This window comes from Gigantopelta aegis, chromosome 11, assembly GCF_016097555.1.
Source record: "Gigantopelta aegis isolate Gae_Host chromosome 11, Gae_host_genome, whole genome shotgun sequence".
Taxonomy (NCBI): Eukaryota; Metazoa; Mollusca; class Gastropoda; order Neomphalida; family Peltospiridae; genus Gigantopelta; species Gigantopelta aegis.
In genome coordinates, this window is record NC_054709.1 from 8,973,042 (window position 1) to 9,000,649 (window position 27,608).

General features: G+C 39.1%; 1 protein-coding gene across 1 annotated transcript; it reads right to left on the reverse strand.

Annotated features, from left to right (window-relative positions):
• Window positions 1-1,803: 1,803 nt before the first annotated feature.
• On the reverse strand, window positions 1,804-27,545 carry LOC121385615 (carbohydrate sulfotransferase 11-like). The gene is made up of 5 exons (XM_041516360.1): window positions 27,323-27,545; window positions 19,975-20,114; window positions 7,157-7,258; window positions 4,718-4,761; window positions 1,804-3,013 (listed from the first exon to the last, which is right to left on the reverse strand). Exons 2-5 carry the CDS (start codon window positions 20,066-20,068, stop codon window positions 2,120-2,122), a joined length of 1,134 nt encoding a protein of 377 aa, XP_041372294.1. The 5' UTR covers window positions 20,069-20,114; window positions 27,323-27,545; the 3' UTR covers window positions 1,804-2,119.
• Window positions 27,546-27,608: the final 63 nt, after the last annotated feature.

Consider the following 27,608-nt stretch of genomic DNA (forward strand, 5'->3'; position numbering starts at 1 on the left):
TTTATTATCCATTTTTAGAGAAATAAGGTCCTTAAATCCGTGACAGTATGCCTTTAAGATCATGTTCTTGCCTTTTCCACGTTCTCTTTTCTTTGTCATTCAATATGTTTTACTGGACGTATTGACAAATATGTACAATATATATAAATTTGGTGCAAAACAAATGGAGGAAAATGTATAATTAAAAATGTATCTCGGCAAATCACTTTCAGGGGCGGATTATGCTTTAGGTAAGGGTGGGGGGGGGGGGGGGGTCCGAAACAATATGTGAATGTTTATAACTTGAAATTATAAATTTTACGTGTACATCAATTTAGATCTGCGTAGTGGGGTGGGGTTTTTTTTAGCCGGGGGGGGGGGGGGGTCCGTGCAACTGAGAAACACCCCCATAATCCGCCCCTGACTTTCAAACAATTCAGTAATACACTGGAAGTATCGCAAAACACTGATACTGATTGATAACTAAAACAAAATGCAAGAACTTGTTCCGTAGAGCAAAAAGTCGTCTGTGGATGGACGGATGGATGGACGGACAGACAGACAGACCGTGCTTTCATTGAGATTGAAAGTAAGAAAATTAATGTTTTATTTAACGACGCACTCAATACATTTTATTTACGGTTGTATGGCATCAGACATATGGTTAAGGACCACACAAATATTGAGAAAGAAAGAAAGAAATGTTATTTAACGACGCACTCAACACATTTTATTCACGGTTGTATGGCATCAGACATATGGTTAAGGACCACACACATATTGAGAGAGAAACCCGCTGTCGCCACTTCATGGGCTACTATTTTCGATTAGCAGCAAGGGATCTTTTATATGCACTATCCCACAGACAGGGTAGTACATACCACGGCCTTTGGTGTACCAGTCGTGGTGCACTGGCTGGAACGAGAAATAGCCCAATGGGCCCACAGACGAGGATGCATCCCACACCGACCGCGCATCGAGCGAGCGCTGTACCACTTGGCTACGTCCCGTCCATATTTTCCTGTGTCATAAATTGTAACTACATGCTTTTCAATACATATCGTATTATCGTTCTTCAACTTTCATTAGTGAAAGTCTTCGTCACTTTTTGTTATAGCAAATATTCAAAGTGAAAATTCATGTGATATTCTTCCCATCTTGCACAGGCCCCATAGTTATATTGTAATTATTTGAGCTTAAAGGGACATATCCTAGTTTTTAAACACTAACGCATATTTTTTACTATTATAACCGTTTTTCATAACTTAAATCATACTTTACTTAGATTTTATTGTTTAGATTATCAATTTCCATACATTTGAAGTGTTTTTGGTCATCCTGGTGTTTTTACTATCACAAAATGCATTTCTCATATTTTTAAAAACGCATGTGCGTCTGAGAAGTAACAGTTATGGAGTCGAGTTTTAGTCTATTTTTAGAGGGTATTTCACCATTTCAAAGTCAAGTCACAGACTCATGTTTCACTCAATTGTAACTTTATCGAAATGTGGTACAGGTTTGTAGATTAACTAAACTTACTGTCAATTTTTACGGGTTGAAACATGGAGTTTACAACCATTGTAAAATGTTTCCGACCAACAGAGCCTATTCGATGACGTAACACACAAATTAAATACAGTTTCCTATTTAAAATACCAGTGTCTGTATTTACAAGGTGTTTGTTGTTGTCCTAATGCTTGTAGTAGCCCAAACCGGATTTTACCTCCCAATAATTTAGTACGTACGGAAACATATATATCACGAATTAAAGTAAAAACTGAGTGCTACAAACATCAGTATACGACCGCAAACACATTCGATATACAGACACTGGTATTCCAAACAAGAAAATGTATTTAGTATAAAATAGTAGTCGCCAACAAGTCTCTGTTATTGCAAACATCTTACAATGGCTGCAAACTCAGGACAGTCCCTTTAAGTGAATCCCAGAGTATAAGTCGATAATTGCATGTAAACTGAGCCTAATTTTAGAGAGGCAAGGACTGGGATGTGGATGTGGACAACAAAATAAGTTGAAAGATACGAGGTGTTCAAAGAGTGGGAAGAAATAAGACAGAATGAACAGGTGTTCAATTAGTAGAAAAGTACAAAATATTCACACACATGTATAAAACCTGTATCAGTAATCCTCGTATATTTTCGCACTTTTGAGCAACTTTTCTACGACCGTGGGGTACTGGTAACTAAACAAACTGTAATCAGGGTAAAAGATCTTCCACAACCGCCTAAGGTTCGACGTTGACACTGTTTTGTAAAATGTATGTAGTGTTTTGTCGGTGTTAGAATTCGATGAACTCAGTTTTCCATTAATTTTTTTCAATACCGACGTCTTCTTTAGAACGTAAGAAATGTCTTGGTTAAGTGTTTCGAACTTCCCGATGAAGTCATACTGCATAAGACATGGGTGACATAGTCTGTAGTACTGTTGCCAGTGTTCGTTCAGCGGTGCTTCTGTCAGATGGTCGGAATCTACCAAGAACTGAATAAACTCCGAAAACGTGACGTCATTTCCTTTCTGAAGGGATTCTTTGGACGGTTTTTTCCGATACATTTTTATAATTTTTTTTCCAAACATTTGATGAAAATATTTGCTATACTTAGCAGCAAACTTGTGTTGATAGGTGGACACAAGTCTTTCGAGGGGTTCTCTCACAAAAAGAAATTTAAAATAATTTTGAATCTTTTTCTTTCGTTCTTTTGGCGAAAATTCACTCAGTCTTTTTAAATGTTTTGCGTATTTCGAATGTACATCCTGGGCTGAGATAGCTAAATGATTTTTGACGTTTACTTTCCCGGAAATGAATAGCAAGATTCTGAGCCAGTCTGTCTGCGCAACTTCCGGTATTTGACAGTAGAGCATCTTGTGTTTGTCATCGACCAGAATGTGGTATAGTTTGTCGGGAGACTTCACGGAAAGGTCGGAAGTCTTCGGGTGAATTTTGTCACACCAATACTTCATGGTTTTCACTCTTTGGCTGATCTCTTCTTCAAATATGTCCGGATTGTACGAATCCTGCAAAACAAAACAAAGGAAATTATTTACAGGAACTATTTATGTTTTCATTTAAAGGGACATTCCTGAGTTTGCTGCATTGTAAGATGTTTCCAACTAATAACATATTTCTACGATTAAACTTACATATTAAATATATGTTCTTGTTTAGAATATCAGTGTCTGTATATTCAATGTGTTTCTGGACGTCTTAATATTTGTAAGAAGCCCAAACTGGATTTTGTCTTCAAATAATTTCGTACGCACGAAAAAACATATTTTAGGAAATAAAATGCAATTTTACCCAGTACAAATATTAGAACGACCAGAAACAGGTTTAATATACAGCCACTATTATTTTATGCAGAAAAATACAGTTGATAAGTAATAACAATCGTTAAAAAGTCTGCTAGTCCATAACATCTTAAAAATTGCAGCCAACTCAGGAATGTCCCTTTAATACTGTTTATACTTTTTAAGAAAAGCCATCATTATATCATATTTTACCATTGTACAATTTACTCTTTGCTTATGAAGTATTGTTCTTCCAAGAATATTCGGTGGTTACTTCTGGTATTGTAAAGAAACACATGTAACCACTTAGGTCAGGTCAGGTCAGGTCAGGTCATAGGGCTTAACGTGCACATTTAAAGCAAGCTGTTTTAGCGCACGCCTGTCATGGGCACAGATGCTGGCCTCAGCCGGTTCCTCCGTGCAGGACAGGAAAGGTTTGGGGTGGGTGGGAGAAGGGACAGCCTGCAATGGCAGGTGCAAGAGAGCACCAGGAGCCCAACCTGGTTCGGTAATGAGCGGGGGGGGGGGGGGGGGGGTGCTATGGAATTCGTAATGTCCCGTAGGATTAATGCCAAAGGGAAAAGGATGCGCAATTTGAATGAAGGAAGTCTGGCGTATTTTTGTTTTCAGTCCACCGAATTGGAAAGGGGAAGCTATATATGTTTTGGAACAAAATTATGCCGAGAGTAGCTCGTTACTGGGACCTAGTTGGTGTTGAGATGTCTCCCTAGGTTGCACATTGGGGTCTTTAAAAGGGTCTGATCTGTTCAGAGCGTGGCCACTTACTATACTACCCCATTAAGTACCAACATTGTACCAACTCACGTGCTTTCAAGGTCGGAGTTCGATGCGCTCCACCATATTCATGAGGAGTAAATGTAACAACAGCTGTGATTGGTGGATATGTGTGACATTGGTAATCCTCTCCTGTCCCGGAATTGGCCACTGACCATGTCAGCTGTTAGGTCCAGGATGGGCGTGCCTGAACCTCTTGGATATGGGCACGTAATTTTGCAAAAAATACAAGGACATGTACCCTATTAAACTGTCACGTGACTCAAGAGTTTGTTCATAGAATATTGAATGGGAGGTATCAACAAGATACCCATACATTTGAACTCCGTGTCGAGTTCTTTCTATCGCTCTCTCCTCTCCGCATATCTATCTATCGCTCTAATCGTGTTCTGTCTCTGTGTCTGTGTCTCTGTCTCTCTCTACCTCCCCATCTATCTCTTTCTCTATATCTCTGTGTCTCTGTCTGTTAGTGTGTGTGTGTGTGTGTGTGTCGCTCTCTTTCTCTCCCCTCTCTCCCCCTCCCCTGTCCCCCCCCCCTCACCCCCTCCCCAAGATAACTCGATCTTGAAGGGGACGAGGAAATTATTATTATTATTACTATTTATTACTATTATTAGTAGTATTAACAATACTTACTTTATCGTTTTGGAATACTGGATGTGGGTTCTTCTGGTCGACAACTGAAACAGATAATTTACATGTTACAATATAACGCGTAACATAAACTACACGTACAATCAGTCGAGGTGAATGGAAAATAACTGTACATGAGGGTAGAGGGGGATCATGAGAGAGAGAGAGAGAGAGAGAGAGAGAGAGAGAGAGAGAGAGAGAGAGAGAGAGAGAGAGAGAGAGAGAGAGAGAGAGAGAGAGATACACACAGAGAGAGAGAGAGAGATTCAGTGATAGAGAGACGACATGATAGGAAGAGACGTGGAGGGAGGGAGAGAGCGAGAGAAAGAGAGAGAGACAGTGTGTGTGGGTGAGTGAGAGAGAGGGGAGAGGGACAGAGATGAGATAGAGGACAGAAGAGAGAGATGAGATAGAGACAGAAAAGAGTAAAGAGAGAGTAGAGAGACAGCGAAGAGAGAGAGATGCGATAGAGAGACAGAGTAGAGAGAGATGCGATAGAGAGACAGCTACGAGAGTTGAGGGGTGGGATATATTTTAACTCATTCAACACATAGTGTCGGACAGTGGTCCACAGGATAACACAGAGCATAATACATAGGCTGCTTTTTGCCGCTTTGTAGTATACTGTTTTTAAATAACAGCAAGGGATCTTTTATTTGCACCATTCCAGACAGGTTAGGACATACCATGAAACACTAGCTGCAATGGGGAATAGATTGGTCCGCCGATTGGGATCGATTCTAGAACGATCGTGCATCAGACGAGCGCTGTACCACAGGCCTACCACCCCCCCCCCCCCCCCCCCCCCCCACCCCCCAGTGTACAAAATAAAATAATACACATCCACGAGGAAGGCATCAAACAAGTTTACTACTGATAGATCCAAAGAAGAAAAAAACACCCACCATTAAACGTTAACATCATGAACCTCGGCGGAGGTTCGAGATAATGTTCGTTGGAAGTTAAAGTTTGTTTTGTTTAACGACACCACTAGAGCACACTGATTTATTAATCATCGGCTATTAGATGTCAAACATTTGTTAATTCTGACACACTATAGTCTCAAGAGGAAACCCGCTAGATTTTTTCATTAAAGGGACATTCCTGAGTTTGCTGCAATGTTTAAGATGTTATCGATTAACAGAGACTTTAACGATTGTAATTACATATCAAATATATTTTTCTGCATAAAATATTAATGGCTGTATATTAAACGTGTTTCTGGTCGTTCTAATATTTGTACTAGGTTAAATTTCATTTTATTTTCTAAAATATAATTTTTTCGTACGTACGAAATTATTTAAAGACAAAATCCAGTTTGGGCTTCTTACATATATTAAGACGACCAGAAACATATTGAATATACAGACACTGATATTTTAAACAAGAAAATATATTTAATTTGTAAGTTTAATCGTAGAAATATTTTATTAGTCGGAAACATCTTACAATGCAGCAAACTCAGGAACGTCCCTTTAACAGCAAGGGATCTTTTATATGCACCATCCCACAGACAGGATAGCACATACCACGGCCTTTGTGGTGTACGGGATGTAACGAAAAAACAGACCAATGGGGCCCACCGACGGGGATCGATCCCTGACTGACCTTGCATCAAGCAAACGTTTTACCACTGGGCTACTTCCTGCCCCGATCCATGAGGAAGTCATCAAAGAGAAGAGAAAAAAACAGCCATTAAAAAAGTCAACATCTTTGAACCTTAGCGCCGGTTCGAGATAATGTTCGTTAAAAGAAAAAGAAAAAAACAGGTTTGAAAATCATAGGCAAGTCCTCGGAATCTGTCTTGAGAACAAGAACACTCTCCGAGTGGAAGCCTGGAGGAAGATCTGATGTGTGGTCGGTCTGGGATCGATTCCCGTCGGTGGGCCCATTGGGCTATTTGTCTTCCAACCCAGTGCATCATGACTGGTATATCGAAGGCCGTGGTATGTGTTATTCTGTCTCTAGGATAGTGCATATAAAAGATCCCTTGCTGCTAATCAAAAAGAGTAGCCCATGAAGTGGCGACAGCGGGTTCCCGCCCCCCTCAATACTAAGAGAACAAAGTAGCGGATTTCCTCTGTAAGACTAATGTCTGAATTACCAAATCTTTGACATCCAATAGCCGATGATTAATAAATCAATGTGCTCTAGTGGTGTCGTTAAACAAAACAAACTTTAACTCTTCTCAGTGCGTCCTTGACTAAACGCTTGCAATTGTCTCTAAGAACCGTCGCTTGAGGTGCTTGCGTCGCAAGATCGAACCACCTCGGTGGATCCATTCGACCGATTGGGAGGGTGGGGTGGGGGGGGGGGGGGGGTCTTGTTCCAACCAGTGAACCACAACTGGTCTAACGGTCATGGTATGTGCTTCGCTCTATGGGAAAATACCTGTGAGTGTTTATTATAACCCAGACCCCGTTGAAGTTGTGGGTTTGTTACCTGGTTTAAAATTATCTTCCTCTTTCAACTCCCTCATAATTATCAGATGAGAATTGTCGTATGTCTTAGCAGAGTCGTGACTCTGAAAAATTCTCCACTGACCTGGAAAAAAAAGCAGTCAGAAATAAATATAAAACAATGGCCGCTTAACACAGGTAGTTTATTGATTTGGGATCCAATTTAAGTAGTTGCTGGCCGCCTTAGACGGATAGTCGCTTAATACAGGTGACTTAACACTCAAATATTTGTTCGGGAGGAATTACAGTGGCTGCATGGGACAGGTGGCCGCTCGGGCAGGTTTGACTAAACATGATAATACTGTACATGTATATATACTCTTCAAAAAAAGTAGGGGAACCTGAAATACTAATGTTAATATCAACTATTAGACCGAACATACGTTTTGACCACAGACATCCTAGTAAAGTAGGGGAACCTGAAATATTAATGTTAATATCAACTATTAGACCGAACATACGTTTTGACAACAGACATCCTAGTAAAGTAGGGGAACCTGAAATATTAATGTTAACATCAACTATTAGACCGAACATACGTTTTGACCACAGACATCCTAGTAAAGTAGGGGAACCTGAAATATTAATGTTAACATCAACTATTAGACCGAACATACGTTTTGACAACAGACATCCTAGTAAAGTAGGGGAACCTGAAATATTAATATTAATATCAACTATTAGACCGAACATACGTTTTGACCACAGACATCCTAGTAAAGTAGGGGAACCTGAAATATTAATATTAATATCAACTATTAGACCGAACATACGTTTTGACAACAGACATCCTAGTAAAGTAGGGGAACCTGAAATATTAATATTAATATCAACTATTAGACCGAACATACGTTTTGACAACAGACATCCTAGTAAAGTAGGGGAACCTGAAATATTAATATTAATATCAACTATTAGACCGAACATACGTTTTGACCACAGACATCCTAGTAAAGTAGGGGAACCTGAAATATTAATGTTAATATCAACTATTAGACCGAACATACGTTTTGATCACAGACATCCTAGTAAAGTAGGGGAACCTGAAATATTAATGTTAATATCAACTATTAGACCGAACATACGTTTTGACCACAGACATCCTAGTAAAGTAGGGGAACCTGAAATATTAATGTTAATATCAACTATTAGACCGAACATACGTTTTGACCACAGACATCCTAGTAAAGAAGGTCCAGGTCTGTTTATGAACACACCGAAACACATTCCATAGTTTGCACGTGCATCACGCAGTTGCCCCGTACACGTGCGTGCAGTGTCATTCTCGATTTTGACAATTTCCATGAAGGTCCCTTAATCACCGTGGAACATTATTTCTGTCAGTCTGTTTTCAATCTGTTGATCATACAGTTGTTATTGTTTTGTTTTTAGTCATTTTTATTGTTTGAATTTGCGATTTACTGATAAAAAAATCAACGTCAACTTTCTAATTTCACTTCTGACCCCAATCGTCCTTTAAGATCTCTGGTGGTCATAAAACCTACTGTAATACTGAACTACCGGTTGTAATGTTTGCCCAATTAATTCACTATTATCAGATAACCATTCTCCACAACTAATTTTGGCAATTGTAAATTCTTATTAGAGTTCCCCTACTTTTTTTTAAAGAGTATATAAATAATAATACACATTAGATACACCACGGGTGTACTGTCTAAACGAGTGTACGTGTGTTGTTTGTGCGTGTACGTGTGTTCTTTATGCGTGTACGTGTGTTGTTTGTGCGTGTACGTGTGTTGTTTCTGCGTGTACGTGTGTTGTTTCTGCGTCTACGTGTGTTGTTTCTGCGTGTACGTGTTGTTTCTGCGTGTACGTGTGTTGCGTGTACGTGTGTTGTTTCTGCGTGTACGTGTGTTGTTTCTGCGTGTACGTGTTGTTTGTGTACACGAGTGCTATTTTGTGTACGTGTCTATCTGGGTAAATATGTTATTTGTGTATACACATGTTATTTGTGTGTGCGTGTACGTGTATTTTTTGCGTGCGTGCATGAAATTGTGTTTATGAGTGTTGTTTGTATGTGTGTGTGTGTGTGTGTGTGTGTGTGTGTTTGCTTGTATATATGTGTTTGTGTGTTCGTTTGCTTTTGTATGTACGTGTGCGTACGTGTGATCTGGCGTGGTGTGTGTGTGTGTGTGTGTGTGTGTGTGTGTGTGTGTGTGTGTGTGTGCGCGCGTGTGTGTGCGCGCTCGCGCGTACGTGTGTATTTTGTGTGTACGTGTTGTCTGGCGTGGTGTGTGTGTGTGTGTGTGTGTGTGTGTTTGTGTGTGTGTGTGTGTGCGCTCGCGCGTACGTGTGTATTTTGTGTGTACGTGTGGTTTGGTGTGTGTGTGTGGGTCTGTATTGTCTGTAAATACGTTTGTGTAAATTTATGTGTCTTTTGAAGTTGTTCCTTTTTTCTTTTCCTTTTTTCTTCTCTTTTTTTTTTTTCCTTAACATTCCTCCTTTTTTCCTGTCGTGATGTTGCACGTGACAATGAGTGCAGTCTAGACTTGGCTGTATTAACTTTTCACAGTATGAGTTCACACATAAATTACACGCTTTAACAACTGTTGTGAGACTTTCAAAAGTGTGTCACGCCCATACGTTAAGGAACGTAAATATTTCAGAAGAAAAACAGTTTTCGAACATGGATTCTGTTGCAATGATACATACCCAGCAACAAAATACATACTTAATGAACATTTTCACAAATTTAAAGCTTATATCTCGATCCGTCATCTTATATTTCTTGTTAACTTTTTTAACAAGTTTTAATTAACTTGTGAGGGTTTATATATATATATATAGGTCAAACAAAATGCATTTCTGGTCTCTGGTCAGCGCTCCGACGCCATATAACCGTGAATAAAATGTGTTGAGTGCGTCGTTAAATAAAACATTTCCTTCCTGGTCAGTGCGCTCGTCGATTTTTGACACTGCGCGTCAAAATTTACCCCGGTAGCTACAACAGCGCCATCTATACCAGAAATAATGCTTTGTCGCCTCAACTATTAATAATAATGTGACGCATGATGACATTTTGAGTCCAAATGGGGCAAAGTCGAAGCCTTTGATAAATGGTACCGAGGCAAATGCAGGGCCGTACCCTCCGGTGGGGGGGGGGGGGGGGGAGGAGGGCAGTTGCCACCTCTTTGAATCTCTTCTTTTTTTTACTGCAGAAAATAGCATACACATCTCAGGGTTTAATTTGTATAGTGTTTCATTTGTTTATAAAAAGTCCTTAGGATTTTGATCAGGGTATGGGCCTGAAATGAGCGGGCATCATGGTCAATGAGTATGGACCAAGGCAATTAAGGACAAGAAAACAAATATATAATCCGTCCCATCATTCTTTTAAAATGTTGTTGTTTTTTGTAAATAATTTCAGTTTGGTTTAACGTAAGAAGAAAAGTAAAAGTGTTTTGGACATAACAAAGAAATACAATTTGTGTGTGCAATTTACAAATCAATCGGCTCGGAAATAAATAACTTGTAGTAAATTACATAGTATGAAAATAAAAAATGCGATCCCTGTGGAACGGACTATAAATATACCCACTTTTTTCTGTCCAATCAAAAAAAAAAAAAAGAAGTAAAAAAAAAAAAAAAAGCATCGCCCTCCTGAATATGCATATGCTTTACTACTTAAGTGCAATAATCGGTGAAACCATCTGTTAACAAACACTCCTTTCCTTTCCTTTCCTTTAGAAAAAAAACCTCTTGTCGGGCGGTATTGTGTGTATATTTTACTCTGCGAGATTATCTGATGTTTGATCGAAAACTAGACATGTTATGTTTTCTATTTACTGTGTATGTACGTATTCTCTGCTTTGTTTTATTTATCTCTTTAACACAACACCTCTCTCTCTCTCTCTCTCTCTCTCTCTCTCTCTCTCTCTCTCTCTCTCTCTCTCTCTCTCTCTCTCTCTCTCTCTCTCTCTCTCTCTCTCTCTCTGTGTGTGTCTGTCCGTCTATCTATCTCTTACACACAAACACACACACGCGCGCACGCACACGCACACGCACACACACACGCACGCACGCGCACACGCGCACACACACACACACACACACACACTTTAATAAAGTCCAGACTTTAACGTCATGGCAACGCCATTCAAATAGCATTACGTTAAAGTCTGGACTTTATTAAAGTCTAGACTTTAAGTTTTATAAGCACGGGCCCTGGTCGTCTTAATATTTGTAAGAATATATATATATATATATATACACTCACGGAAAAAAGGTCCTGTGCATCATTAAAATTTCAGTGAGACGTATATTTATAAAATTTTAAAATATTGTGTTTTACATAGATGTACTATTTATCTGTCAAAAGTACAGTGATCCCCTCCTGTCTTCTGAACCTGAAATACGGTCTACACAATGCTTGGTGCGCCGTCGGTGACGATACAACAGAACAACGTATTGACGTCATGTCATGGTCGTACGTTGTGATCACCTAATCGGTTGCGTAAAGTTCTCCCACTGACTGGCCTTAACACAGGGATGTATTGGGATGTTAAACTTGTCATTTCCAAATGATTCCACATGTGGACCCGCTTGATATTGACGACTGGTTAACATGACGTCACGTGTCGACTCACTAAACATGGAAGATCCCTAGTATTCCTAAACTGTCGAGAACATCTCCGCAGACACTGCATAGTTTTCTGATGAACACCAATGAACACTAAAATGACTAGCAACAACGTGTGTGCCATTCTAACTGCAATCATGCCCATCTTTCGAAGAAGTTAATTTTCTTGGAGGCGTGACATCACACTGACGACGATAGATGCCAACAAAAGTATTTTTCTGAGTGATGAGAATCCATACAATAGTTTTAGAGTCCAATGATAAGAAAAATGACGTCAAAGAGGAGCATGTGACCAAGAATGCTAGTAATGCAACTTATGATCACAAAGCATGAATAGCTCGTGCAAGTGACTGGGCACCGCTGGGACATGGAAGGAAGTGGTTACACGTTTATTTACTGACTTTTTTATGACCAGATTTCAAGTAAATTATACTCTATATGCAATTATTTGGTGCACAGGAACTATATATATATATATATATATATATATATATATATATATATATATATATATATATATATATATATATATATATATAACACAAACACACACATATAAACACATACAAACAAACACACACAAAAAACAATAACAAAAAAAAAAAAACAAAAAAAAACACACACACATATATATATTCTTTTATATATTATTCTCATATATATGTTTCTCTCTCTCTCTCTCTCTCTCTCTCTCTCTCTCTCTCTCTCTCTCTCCTCTCTCTCTCCCTCTCGTCCTCTCTCTCTCTCTCTCTCTCTCTCTCTCTCCTCTCTCTCTCTCTCTCTCTCTCTTCCATTCGCATAAATAGTCTGTATGGTTGAAAGATATCGTCAAGTAAAATCAGAATTCTTTTTTTCAAACAACACGCACATAACGTATGTTTTTACATAAGGTTAACTCGACTGTGACAGCCCCAGATTGGTATCAGAGCTCGCCGAGACCCGCCGTGACCTACATGGAAACACTGCGACTCGATTTCCCAGACAATTTGCCAATTCCAGCTCCCGAGCGCGTCGGCTATCAAAGATCAAATAGCCATCACGCATTTCACAACGTATTGGGAGTGAAAGGAAAGGAAAGGAATGTTTGTTTAACGACGAATCGCCAACATCGCTCAATCTTGGGCTGGTATTAGGTGTCAAATAGAGCTAATTACTACATAATATGATAGCAAGCGACTGATAGAAGAAACAAACCTGCTAAACCGGCCTCGGTGGCGCAGTGGTTAAGTCATCGGACTATAGGCTGGTAGGTACAGGGTTCGCAGCACGGTACCGGCTCTAACCCAGAGCGAGTTCTTAAAGGTCCACAATCATGGCACATTATTAATACACAGTATATAAAAATAATACATAAAGATTACATTATTAACCATGAAAAACAAAAATACCACCCCAATTATTAATAAAGCGACTTTTTGTAAAACGCTCGCGGGAAAAAACACTGATCCAGTCGATTTGACCTGCATCTGACCTGTGACGTAGCATCAGGTGAATTCCACTCATTCATTAGTGGGTTAGCATGGCGACAGCATGTAATGATTCTTCGGAAAATAGCTCATTCTTATCGGACGTTAGTTTGGACATTTCGGACATTTCGGACTTATCGCATTTGTCTATTTATTCTAATGCTACATTAAATATATTTTTTTTAAACATCATTAAATATTTTAAACAAGCCGCATTCATCGTCAGTCTAATCATTACTTGGTTACAGACATCTACGATTGGTACCTGTTTCGTTTACAAAATATGAAAATAGAAGATTTTATTGTTCGAAGTTAATCTTTTAATTGGTTTAACTAAAGGCTTATTTGCAAAAGCAATACATGTCTACAGATTTCGCAGACATCGGTAGCTCGGACAGCATGTGACACAGTCAGCTCACTACGAGATCAAGGAATCTAAGTTGTTGTGTGTGTGCTGCCAATATGCTACGGTATCTGTGATTATGTAATGTCGTTGTAAAGAGGTGTTTTCAGACGTCGGATGCACGTTTGTTCCTAATTTGCTCTGGCGGTGTCAGAAGGTGTGAATTCCGTTGTAATGAACAGAATAACACTGATGTACGTTTGTTCCCGACAATTTGTGGTCGGATGGTGTAAATGTCGCAGTAACGACGGTCGTTGTAACGAGGTCTGACTGTATATGTTAAAACAATAAACGTAGGAAAAATATTTTTTAGAAAAAATGGCACTATCTGTTTTTTGTCTTCGGGCGATGTTCGGAATATCGTTATGTACAACCCGAAAATAAAAAATGCGATTTTTTTCTAAAATATATTTTTTGCTACATTTATTTTTTTAACATCGTGTTGCGGTGTATCTTTGTGCCAAATATCAACAATGTACACCTCGGTATTAACATTCGGGCTTTGTTTTTGTCTCCGGGCTCCGTTCGGGCTCCGGGCTGCAAATAGGCTGAACAGGGGGGGATACAGGCTTGGAACAGACAAGTTCTTTAACAAAAGTTTTGGTGCCATTCCCATCGACCATCTTAGATAATTGTCGTAATCCCCAGGTGTGAAGTGGTCACTGCAAATCGAATCCCATTTTGACGGTCCTTTCCTAAACGCATGTGTTCGGTTTAAAGGGACATTCCTGAGTTTGCTACATTGTAAAATGTTTCCTACTAATAAAATATTTCTACGATTAAACTTACATATTAAATATATTTTCTTATTTAGAATATCAGTGTCTGTATGTTCAATGTGTTTCTGGTCGTCTTAATATTTGTAAGAATCACAAACTGGATTTTGTCTTCAAATAATTTTGTACGTACGAAAAAATATATTTGAGGAAATAAAATGAAATTTAACCTAGTACAAATATTAGAACGATCAGAAACACATTTAATTTACAGCCACTGATATTTTATGCAGAAAAATACATTTGATATGTAATTACAGTAGTTAAAAAGTCTCTGTTAGTTAATAACATTGTGACGGTACATGCTCTTAATTTGTTTTCGCCTGTGGCGATTTTAATTGTGTTAGAGGGCCGTGTGCAGTTTCATTGCACTTAAGCCCAGATGGGCAACTTGTTACGTAATACTTCTGCGCGACAGTCCTCGATCGGTACGTCTAATACACATCCAGCCAGGTGCGGAGGCCATGTGGCTAGTAGTTACGTAATATCTCCGGTAGTGCTGTTTATGGCCAGGGGATTGGTCGCGGACTGGCGACAGTAAGTCTGACGATCAGAGAAATTATACCGACTCTGGGAGAGGAGGAATATCAGATGATAGGGGGAGGACCGCCTTGTACCCCCAGGCGAATTCTGATTTATAATAAATAGCTAGGTTTTTTTAGATATCGGGAAGAACGAACTAGGAAGGCTCCAGGGGATCACGGACGTCGTCCACTGAACGATCTATGTTAGTTCAGACGGGACTTTGGTAATTATATATTTTCTGCTCTGTGTATAACCTTGATGTGACTGATGTGACTTTAAATATTTTAATACTGTATTATACCAATATTCTTTAGACAAGTGTCTTCGGTCATCTGACGAAGTAAATCGTAGACTTTTTGTTCTAACATTATACGAGTATTTGGTAATATAAAGCTTAGCCAGTCATCCTAGAAGACCTAGGTAAACTGTAGGTTATTGTCTTTATTGTGATAGGTACCAGTATTAATTCTGTGTTACAAGGTTACTGAAGGAGTAGTTAGGGTTAATTAAAAATTAACCAGTTAGGAATGGTGTTGTAATTCCTTTATTAATTAACTTCTCCTGGAAGCGTTTCTCAATTATCACACGTGTGGGTGTTGTGTCACGGTGAAGTGATTCGCATATTGTGTAACTAGACACCTAGAGATTAACTAATTAAGTGATCAGTTCTGGGTTGTTATTATTGTTGTTATTAATTAACTACTACGGCAGTACATTTGTCAGCGTAGGTTAATACAGATTCCAAAGTGTATTGTGTTTTTGTTGTGTTTTCTAGAGAACTAACGTGCTATAATAATATATACTTTATATAAGATCGTATCTCTGATCATACCTAGACGAGCCATACTAGGGTTTAACCGCCTGTTACAGAGAGATCTAATAGATATACAGTTAGGAGAGATATTTTGATAATCGTGTTTTATTCAGTTACGGGAATTATAGAATCCCCGTGACAAACATCTTAAAAATTGCAGCAAACTCAGGAATGTCCCTTAAAGAACTGCTTTCGTGCAAACAATGTCGGTTTGTCTTTCGGAAAAATATGCAAACTTCTTTTGCCTTTAACTGCAGCTTTTGTACATCCATACACCGAACAATGGTTCACCATGTTTAACATTTGAAAGATATCTTCAAAATAATATTCCAAACATACAATTCAATTCAATAGAATAACATTTTCGCGTTTTAAAAATACACGTGTTCAACTTCCATGTAAAATGACCGAAAGGCCGGTTAGCGCGTCACGGGGTCACGTGACTTCACTCTTGGAGTTCAGAGGCTTTTTGGCAAGCGATGGAGAAAACGCGACTTTTTATTGCGAATATATTAAAACCGGGTAAATGTTTTACATTTTATTTTATTGATACTTCATATATATATTGTGAAAGGTATACGTAGCTACCAAACAATAGTGAATTACGTTTTTGATAATTGTAGACCTTTAAGGGCTCAGTGGGTAGGTGTATGACCACTACACCATCTTCTCTCTCACTAACCACTAACCAACTAACAACTACCCCCACTGTCCTGGACAGATAGCCCAGATAGCTGAGGTGTGTGCCCAGGACAGAATATAAGCACGGAAATAAGTTGAAATGAAAATCTGCTTACACAGGCACATTTTTGTAAGTGGGGGGTGGGGCGATGTTTGCCCGAATTAAACAGAAAAAACGACACCACTAGAGCACATTGACTTATTATTAATCATCGGCTATTGGATGTCAAGCATTTGGTGATTTTGACATTTAGTCTTTGAGAGGAAACTCGCTAAACAAATATTAGTAGCAAGGAATTTTTTCATATGCACCATCCCACATACAGGATAGCATATACCACGGTTTTAGATACACCAGTCGCCGTGCACAAGCTGGAATGAGAAATCGCCCAGTGGGCCCATCAACGGGGATCGATCCCAGACCGACTGCGCATCGAGCGAGCGCTTTACCACTGGGCTAAGTCGCGCCCCGAATTAAACAGAAGTGCCCGAATGTGGATTACAGCGTTTATTCATAATAGCATTACTGCCAAACACCTATATAGAGTTACAAGGAAATGTTTTATTTAACGACGCACTCAACACATTTTATTTACGGTTATATGGCGTCAGACATATGGTTAAGGACTACACAGATATTGAGAGAGGAAACCCGCTGTCGCCACTTCATGGGCTGCCTCTTTTCGGTTAGCAGCAAGGGATCTTTTATATATGCACCATCCCACAGACAGGGTAGTACATACCACGGCCTTTGATGTACCAGTCGTGGTGCACTGGTTAGAGCGAGAAATAGCGCAACGGGCATATAGGGTTACAAATGAATCGCTACGCATTTTTTTACATGGATTACAACTAATATTGTGGGTAGAATACTAATAAAAAAGAAAGAAATGTTTTATTTAACGACGCACTCAACACATTTTATTTACGGTTATATGGCGCCAGACATATGGTTAAGGACCACACAGATTTTGAGAGGAAACCCGCTGTCGCCACTACATGGGCTACTCTTTCCGATTAGCAGCAAGGGATCTTTTATTTGCACTTCCCACAGGCAGGATAGCACAAACCATGGCCTTTATTGAACCAGTTATGGATTACTGGTCGGTGCAAGTGGTTTACACCTACCCATTGAGCCTTGCGGAGCACTCACTCAGGGTTTCGAGTCGGTATCTGGATTAAAAATTCCATGCCTCGACTGGGATCTGAACCCAGAACCTACCAGCCTGTAGACCGATGGCCTAACCACAACGCCACCGAGGCCGGTAGAATACTAATAATACACTGTGTAAAGTGTTCAGGTCAGCTCATTTTGCCGAATTTCTCTATTGCTTTGCTCGTATTTGAGGATTTTCTCCAAGACTAGGGGTTGGGATGGAGGGGGGGGGGGGGGGGGGGGGGGGGGTGACTCTGGACTCTCATACGGCGAGTTCTTGTTTGTTTTGGGGTTTTTTTTGTTTTTTTAATTTGTGTTCTTTGTTTTGTGTTGTTTAATTCCACAGCCAAATCATTATTGAGATGTATTTATGCTTTGCTATAAGTGTTGTTTTTTTGTTTGTTTTTATGCTTAATACAATAAACTATACAGAGGGTCTATGGTTCGAAACCCTTCAGTGGAGGTTGATTTATCTGTCATACAGACATATCGTTTTGGAAATATGGTATATGTAGTTCAGAGGTAGAGCCAATCAATGCCCTTCGATTAGTACACAAATGTCGTGGTATGTAGTGTCCTGTCCTGTCTGGGAACGTCGTGTTCTTTAAGTTACGTGATATCATTTGGAACAATGAAAGCATTTATCTACTACAGTGAAACCTCTCAAAACCGGACCCTCTATAAACCGGACATTCCCCTTAAACCGGACATTTTTCACGGTCCTATTCGTAAAAAATCACTACATAACTTAACCTCTCTAAAACAGATAAGAAGGGTGTCCGGTTTAGAGGGGTTTCAATGTATAATAATATAATCTTTGTATAATTTATAATATAGCACGCAAGGTCTTTTTAATGACTTCAGATGTTTCTGATCGCTTCCCGTCTTTAGGTCTGCACTGCCTGCCGACAGCCATCGTTTTACTTTCCCGCCCCAAGTTCAACCGGCATCACGTTTCGCTAGTGTTCGCGAACTATTTGACTGGTGCCTGACGTGGCCATTTGGTTTACAGTGAAGCGTATAAACCAGTCTTTAACGGACATATTTTCTGCTCATTCATTTCAACTTATTTTCGTGCTTTTATTCAATTAAGGTTCAAGCACGCTGTCCCTGGGCACACACCTCAACTATCTGGGTTATCTGTCCATGACAGTGCGTTAGTTGTTAGTGAGAGAAAAAAAGTGTGTAGTTGTCTTACACCTATCCATTGAGCCGTTAAAACTCGCTCTGGGTAGGAGCCGGTACCGGGTTGTGAGCCCAGTACCTACCAGTCTTATGTCCGATGGCTTAACCACGACCCCATCGAGGCCGGTGTTGTTAATTGTTAGTGGTTAGTGAAATAAAAAAGTGTGTAGTTGTCTTACACCTATCCATTGAGCCGTTAAAACTCGCTCTGGATGGCAGCCAATACCGGGCTGCGAACCCCGTACCTACCAGCCTTATGACAAGTGGCTTAACCACGACACCACCGAGGTGTGGCTGAACTCAACCCCGATGCCGCACTTCGCAGTAATCTTTTTGCGATTATGTGCAATCGACTGAAGGTATGACTATGCCAAATAAAATCCCATAGGAGACCATGTTAACGTTTGTGTTTAAAAACACTATATGCAATATATCAAAACAAACTATGACCCATAAATATCAGTACTACAACCCCTACCTCAAAGTATTAACTGCAGAAAATGGTACCTTTCGTGGCTCACTTTCGGTATAACCAGATGTTTTTATAACACCCCTAGTTTCGCACATTCGGGAATTTAAACATTTTAACTGGGTTGCCCTTTTCGCGAGTTGGTTCATGTGCCCTTTTTCCCTTAGTGCCCCCCCCCCCACCCAAACCCCCAACCCCACCCCCAACCCCAACCCAGAAAAAAAAATCATAATAAATCAGGACACTACACTAGCCATGGGATCAGTGATTTAAAAAAAATACTAGCCATGATTAAAAATTCACTAGCCCTACTTTAAATAAATACAATTTTACTAATAATAATAATAATCAGATATGTCACCTAAAGAGGGGGATAGAGCTTTAGATTGGGGGTGGAAAGAGCGGGCATTTAACAAGGGTTTTTGTCCACTAGCCGTCGGGCTAGTTATAGTAGGTATATACTAGCCCAACACTGAATATCACTAGCCATGGGAGTGGGTCTACCATAATCTAGAAGCCCTGAATAATATAATATAATATAATATAATATAATATAATATAATATAATATAATATAATTAAAACTTAAAAATTAAATTAAATTAAATTAAAAACAATTTTTTTAAATATAATAATAATAATTAAATACATAAATACTTTTTTTTAATTGGCCTGGATTCGCCCCGGTCTGTTGTTTATGAATGATGAAGGCAGAAAACAGACTTACCTAGAACTACTACAAGCACAACAGCTAGGACATATATATTCAAGAAGAACAGCGAAATTTTGGCAACCGTCACCATAGATCGCACCACCTTCATGATGGCTCTACGCTTTCCCACTTCCTGTCTATGGCATCAGCGCCACCTGGGAACAAACAAAAAACCCACAATAAACAGTCTGCATCAGTCTGAAACAAAAACGTATCGTATTACTTGCTAACAATAACTGTTCAAGTATTTTCAAGATTTTTAACTATGTTGATTAGTTTCTGAATTTTTTGTTTTGGTTCATTTCTTAGAGGGTTTTGGGTTTTTTCCAGTGCCACACATATGTCGTCTGTTACATGAATACACTGATGGAGTCGAGACGACAGATGTTCTACGTAACCCACAATTTATCGTTTGGCTGTCAAAACACTTTAAATTCAGATGAGCAGATTTTTTGTTTAACGACCAACAAACACACATAAGCGTACTCCCCCCCCCCCCCCCCCCCCACCCCTCCCCAGTGCTGAAGGAAATCTTTGAATTCGGGCAAAAACGATGGAGACGGTCGGGAAAAATTAGTTGACATTTGCGTAACAATGCGTAGTAATTCGCTTGTAATCCTAACTAGGTGTTGGATAGTAATCCTAATATGACTAATTGTTATCCAGATTCGTGCATTTTCGGTTAATTCGGAAACAAACCAGTCTATTAAAAAACAAAAATCAGACGTGGAAACAGACGTCAGGATCTACAGGAATTAAACAGCAGACGTTAATGAGGCGTTATGAATCACAGGCGTTATTTTATTCATTTTAATTTAGTGTGCTTTTTGTCGAGTATGGTTCAAGCACGAAGTCCCAGAAACAGCTGTCTGGGCTGTATTTGATCCTTTTAAAAACTTTATATTTGTGTTATATATATGTATGTATGTATGTATGTATGTATGTATGTATGTATGTATGTATGTATGTATTGATGTATGAATATCTATATATTGTATGTATGTCGAGGTTGACTGTTACATACATAGATATTAACGCACTGGCGCAGGGGATAATTAAATCCTTTCTGGCCTCACAAATTGTCCCATGCCGTTGCTGGGACTCGAACCTGTGGCACCGATTCGCCCGCAAATTGCAAGACTAACCACGATACGCTCTGAGCTATCGAAGCTTCCATAAAAAGGAAGTTCTTTAACTCAACCATATGCATGGGGCCTACAGTGTACGCGGTCGATCCCGCTTCAGATGTACATGTATGTATGTACATGTATGTATGTATGTATGTATGTATGTATGTATGTATGTATGTATGTATGTATGTCTGTCTGTCTATATATATACACACACACATACACATATAATGTTCAACCACGTGGACCTAGGCATACGCGTCAGCCATCTATAGTGTAAGTCCAGAGCAGACGTTAATGGGATATTCCTGAGTTTTCTGCAATTTTTAAGATGTTATCGATTAACAGAGACTTTTTAACGATTGTAATTACATATCAAATATATTTGTTCTGCATAAAATATTAGTGGCTGTATATTAAACGGGTTTCTGATCGTTCTAATATTTGTACTAGATTAAATTTCATTTTATTTCCTAAAATTATTTGAAGACAAAATTGAGTTTGGGCTTCTTACAAATATTAAAACGACCAGGGCCCGTGCTTATAAAACTTAAAGTCTAGACTTTAATAAAGTCCAGACTTTAACGTAATGCTATTTGAATGGCGTTGCCATGACGTTAAAGTCTGGACTTTATTAAAGTAAGTGCGTGCGTGCGTGTGTGTGTGTGTGTGTGTGTGTGTGTGTGTGTGTGTGTGTGTGTGTGTGTGTGTGTGTGTGTGTGTGTGTAAGAGATAGATAGGTAGATAGATAGAGACAGAGAGAGAGAGAGAGAGAGAGAGAGAGAGAGAGAGAGAGAGAGAGAGAGAGAGAGAGAGAGAATAAGCGATCCATTGTAAAGCTCAAATATTAAAATTGTACACGACATTCGAGTTTATTCTGTAGATGGAAATCGCCCCAACATTCTTAACTGTCTGCGTTTCTGACACCATCTCGCTTAGTCTGAAACGCTTTCGATTTTTCTAGGATCCAGTTTCCCCTAATATCCACAAACTGAAATAATTACTCTTAGTGGAAGAAACACAATATCTCCTTCCAATGATTTAAACCAAATGACCCGTATTTTAGAGGAAAAGCATGAATGAACCGACTTACCGAAACGTGAGAAAGGGAACCTGAACTATTTTCTTACAAACGAACAAGGTCAGAGCTGGTAAAGTATGTATGTACGAATTTCGCGGAATTAAACGTCTTGTCTCCCATAAAAAACATGGGCGGATCCAGGAAATATTTTTAGGGGGGGACCAAAAAAGAAGGGCACATTGACTCGTCAAAAGGGCACCTTACTACAAGTTTTGATATTTACAATTAATATGAATTCCTACAGTTCTACGTCATAATATACTAGCAATAATGAAGTAAATTGGCGTCACTCGCGTTAGAACCTCAATGGGGCCCCATTGAGACTCAATAACACAGACACATATCTGCAAGCTTGCGCATGTACACGAAAATCTTGATTTCATTTATTTACAATATAATTATTGTTTACTTAAAAAAAAAAAAATTCTACAAACAAAAAGGGCACTTGGACATTTTGAGGGCACTTGAACAATTTTTTTTGGGGGGGACGCGTCCCCCTGGTCCCCCCCCCTTGGATCCGCCCATGAAAAAGAGTTTGTTTTGTTTAACGACACCACTAGAGCACATTGATTAATTAATCATTGGCTATTGGATGTCAAACATTTTGGCAACTGACTCGTAGTCATCAGAGGAATCCCGCTATATATTTTTCTAATGAAGCAAGGGATCTTTTATATGCTCTTTTCCATAGACAGGACAGCACATACCACGGTCTTTGAACAGTTGTGGGGTGGGACGTAGCCCAGTGGTAAAGCGCGCGCCTGATGCGCAGTCGGTCTGGGATCGATCCCCGTCGGTGAGCATATTGGGCTATTTCTCGTTCAAGCCAGTGCACCACGACTGGTATATCAAAGACCATGGTTGGTGCTATCCTGTCTGTGGGATGGTGCATATAAAAGATCCCTTGCTACTAATGGGAAAAAAATGTAGACAGGTAGGTCGTAGGAAACTGACAGACAGTGTCAAAGCAGATTGAAATAGTAGGAGAAATTATAAAGGTTTTTTATATTACGATAATGAGAATGATAGGCAGAGGGTGTTAAATGAGAAAGATGCATGAAAGTTTGAGTCAGCTTTGACAGGATTTGAACCACTGTCGTCAGCTTGATTGTCCAACAGCTTATCCTTGTTACTATTGGAAATATTTAGCGGGTTTCCTCTCTAAGACTATATGTCAAAATTACCAAATGTTTGACATCAAATAGCCGATGATTAACAAATCAATGTGCTCTAGTGGTGTCGCTAATAACAAACTTTTTTTTCATAAAGGCGGGGCCGGGAAGTAGCCCATTGGTAGAGAGCTCGCATGATGTGCGGTCGGTATATCAAAGCACGTGGCATGTGCTGTCCTGTGTGGGATGGTGCATATACAAAAAAGTCCCATGCTACTATTGAACAAATTTAGCGGGTTTCCTTTCTAAGACTATATGTCAAAATTACCAAATGTTTGACATCCATTACCCAATAATTAATAAATCAATGTGCTCTAGTAGTGTCGTTAAATAAAACAAATGTTAACCTTTTCGTACCTAAAGGGCCATACCAAGTTTGCCAATAATCCTCAAATCGTTAAATGTTTTAACAGGCAATAAATATTGTTTAAACAAACATACAATAAATACCCCCACCCCCGCTTCTCCAAAATGGAGTGTTATTGACCATCAAAAACAATCTGGATGACCCATTTTTAATGAATAAAAATATTTTACACTTCAAATTCTAGTTTTAATGTTTACATGGAATATGTGCATCTTCTTAAAGGGGACAGACCGTAGTTTCAACACGTGAAAATTAACACAGATCCTAGTTTCAAACCGTGAAAATGAACACTAAGTTTAGTTAATCTACAAACCTGTAACACATTTGAATAAAGTTACAACTGAGTGAAACATGAGTCCATGACTTTGAAATGGTGAAATACTTCCTAAAAAATAGACTAAAACTCCACTCCATAACTGTTTGTTCTCAGAAGCACGTGCGTTTTTAAAAATATGACAAATGTATTTTGTGATATTAAAAACAACAGGATGACCAAAGACATTTCGAATGTACGGAAATGGATCATCTAAACAATAAAATCTAAGTAAAGTATGATTTCAGATATCAAAAACGGCTCTAATAGTCAAAAAGATGATTTAGTGTTTAAAAACTAGGGTATGTCCCTTTAAGGCGCGTGTCTTACATTTGAATTTAAACCTCAAAACTAAAATCTGGATGATACATTTTTAATGAATAAAAACATTTTACACTTCAAATTCCAGCTTTAATGTCCACATAGCATGTGTTAAGGAGAGTCTCATGTTACCCGTTCAGTAGTAAAATCAGGGTTTTTTCTTTTACGCTCGAGTGTAAGATTATGAGTTTCCTTTACACCATCAGAACGATCAGTTAAAATGAAAAACAGGTCAGGTTTTTAAATTATGTTTTAAAAAAAAAAAAATTTTTTTATTATTATTGCACATTCCGCGACTGGATGTTTCGGAGAGAACTCATTAACCAATATAAAAAAACGTCTGAGAGCTTTCCGATCCTTCCAGACCATTTTTCACTGAGTCAGAAAGAAAGACAGACAGACAGAGAGGTTATTCGGTAATGTGGGCGTTGTAACCTATAGTACATAAAGACAATAAAACATGCGTAATTATACAATATTATGTAGTTCATATCAAGTAGGAAAGAAAGAAAGAAATGTTTTATTTAACGACGCACTCAACACATTTTATTTACGGTTATATGGCGTCAGACATATGGTTAAGGACCACACAGATTTTGAGAGGAAACCCGCTGTCGCCACTATATGGGCTACTCTTCCGATTAGCAGCAAGGGATCTTTTATTTGCGCTTCCCACAGGCAGGATAGCACAAACCATGGCCTTTGTTGAACCAGTTATGGATCACTGGTCGGTGCAAGTGATTTACACCTACTCATTGAGCCTTGCGGAGCACTCACTCAGGGTTTGGAGTCGGTATCTGGATTAAAAATCCCATGCCTCGACTGGGATCCGAACCCAGTATCTACCAGCCTGTAGACCGATGGCCTATCATGACGCCACCGAGGCCGGTATATCGAGTAGGAAGACACAGTTGTAAACAGACAGGATGTAGCCCCAGTAGTAAAGTACTCGCCTGATGCGCGGTCGATCTGGGATCGATCCCCATCGGTGGGCCTATTGGGGCTATTTCTTGTTCCAGACAGTGGACCACGGCTGGTATATCAAAGGCTATGGTATGTGTTATCTTGTCTATGGGATGGAGCATATAAAAGATCCCTTGCTAATATACTCTTTAAAAAAAATCAGGGGAACTCTAATAAGAATTTACAATTGCCAAAATTGTAAGGTATATTAGCTGTGGGGAATGGATATATGATAATAGTGAATTAACTGGGCAAACATTACAACCAGTAGTTCAGTATTACAGTAGGTGTTATGATCACCAAATATCTTGAAGGACGATTGGAGTTAGAAGTGAAATTTGAAAGTTGACGGGGTTTTTCCAGTAAATCGCAAATTCAAACAATAACAATTACTAAAACAAAACAATATCAACTGTATGATCAACAGAATGAAAAAGATTGACAGAAATAATGTTCCACAGTGATTAATGAACATTCCTGGAAATTGTCAAAATCAAGAATGACAACCCACGCACGTGTACGGGGCAACTGCGTGATGCATGTCCAAACTATGGTGTGTTCATAAACAGACCTGAACATTCTTTACTAGGATGTCTGTGGTCTAATAGTTGATATTAATATTTCAGATTCCCCTACATTTTTAAAAAGTATATAATAAAAAAAAAATGTAGTAGGTTTCCTCTCTAAGACATTATATCAAAATTACAAATGTTTGAGATATTTTGCTACTAATGGAATAATTCCTAAATGTTTTATAACCAACAGCCGATGATTAATAAATCAATGTCTTTTAGCAATGTCGTTAATCAAAACAAATTTAACTTTAACATATTGAAAAAAAAAAAAGAGCTAAAGAACAAAGAGTGAAACGAAAAATTCAATAGGTCATGCACTCATTCGCATCATTGCATGAACATACAATATTGAAGTTATTTTGTTTAACGACACCACTAGAGCACACTGATTTATTAATCATCGGCTATTGGATGCCAAACAATTGTTAATTCTGATATATAGTCTTAGAAAAAAAACTAACAAGTTATCCACCAACTCTGAAGATAAGTCATCGCCACCCCACCCCGTTGATAGTAGCCCTAATTGAAAGGCAATAATACTACACACACACACACACACACACACCACTACCACATCCTCACGGCAGTGGCTGTTATCTACCGATGCCTCTGTGATACTCGTAGTCGAAGGAAACAAATAATCCCAGGGGCTGTAAAACGGGGAGGGGACTGGCCCCGAACCCCCTCTCAACCCTTTTGGGTCCTTAAGCTTAAATTTCCCTCCCCCTGGCCCATCAAACTCGCAGTGCGCCCCCCCCCCCCCACACACACACACACACTTCAAATACCACTGGCAATGGTTCCCCAATGGTTCCCCAATTGGCATGAGTTCGACCCGTACCCCCCTTCAATGGTTAGGATAGTTTTAGGTATAGGGTTAGGGTTAGTCTTTAGAGCCTTTGATATAGAGGGGTACGGGTCGAACTCAACAGTTTCCTTATTATATTTACTCCACGGGCCCTAAACCTAAAGAATATAAGTGGGGTTCGGATGGGGGTGGGGAGAGAGACTATTATATGACTTGCGCCTTCGTGCAGTCGGGGAAGGGGGCACTATCACCCAGGTACATTTATCTCCATGTTAAACAGAATACATATCTCTACTTTAAACAAAATCAGTCGCTCCACATCGAAACAAGATACACGTCTGTAAATTTTTTAAATAAAAAAGGTTAACATAATTTTAATAAACAACACATGCATATTGATAAAATAAGCCATTTTAAACACATTACCTATCTGTCGATCTCTAAGCGACGCGCCCGGGTCAGTTTTAACTTGTTTTCTGACCTCTCGTGAACAACACGATTAAACAAACGACAATCGCGCCGCTTACATAATGCAACGTCCACGGCGCTTTTCAAGAAACATTACTCTTAACTTGCAGGTCAAGAATTCTGTTCACCAAATCACGTAGTTTTTCTTAATACATTTATACACACCCTGTTCCCTTCTTTTGTCTTCTTCTTTGTTTGTTTATTCGTTCGTTCGTTCGTTGTTGGTGGCCTTGCCTCGATAAACTGTTTAACTAGTTCATACTAGTAATAGTAGTATTTCGTATTACAAAACTATTTGATGTTTGTATAATATTTTAAAGTGAAAGCTAACTGAACACAGCTTTTTCTATCGCTTCATTTCTCTTCTTTTTTTCTCCTCACGACCCATGCCCGGTGAAGGGCGTGGGTGCAAAGCGGGCATGGCAAGACATGAAAGAGATATTTACACCTA

Coding starts and splice junctions, on each gene's coding strand:
- LOC121385615 (XM_041516360.1), bottom strand. CDS start 20,068: ATGAAGGTGGTGCGATCTATGGTGACGGTTGCCAAAATTTCGCTGTTC. Junction 7,259..19,974: donor TGTGCTTGTAGTAGTTCTAG/GTAAGTCTGTTT, acceptor TTTTTTTTCCAG/GTCAGTGGAGAATTTTTCAG. Junction 4,762..7,156: donor GGAAGATAATTTTAAACCAG/GTAACAAACCCA, acceptor TATCTGTTTCAG/TTGTCGACCAGAAGAACCCA.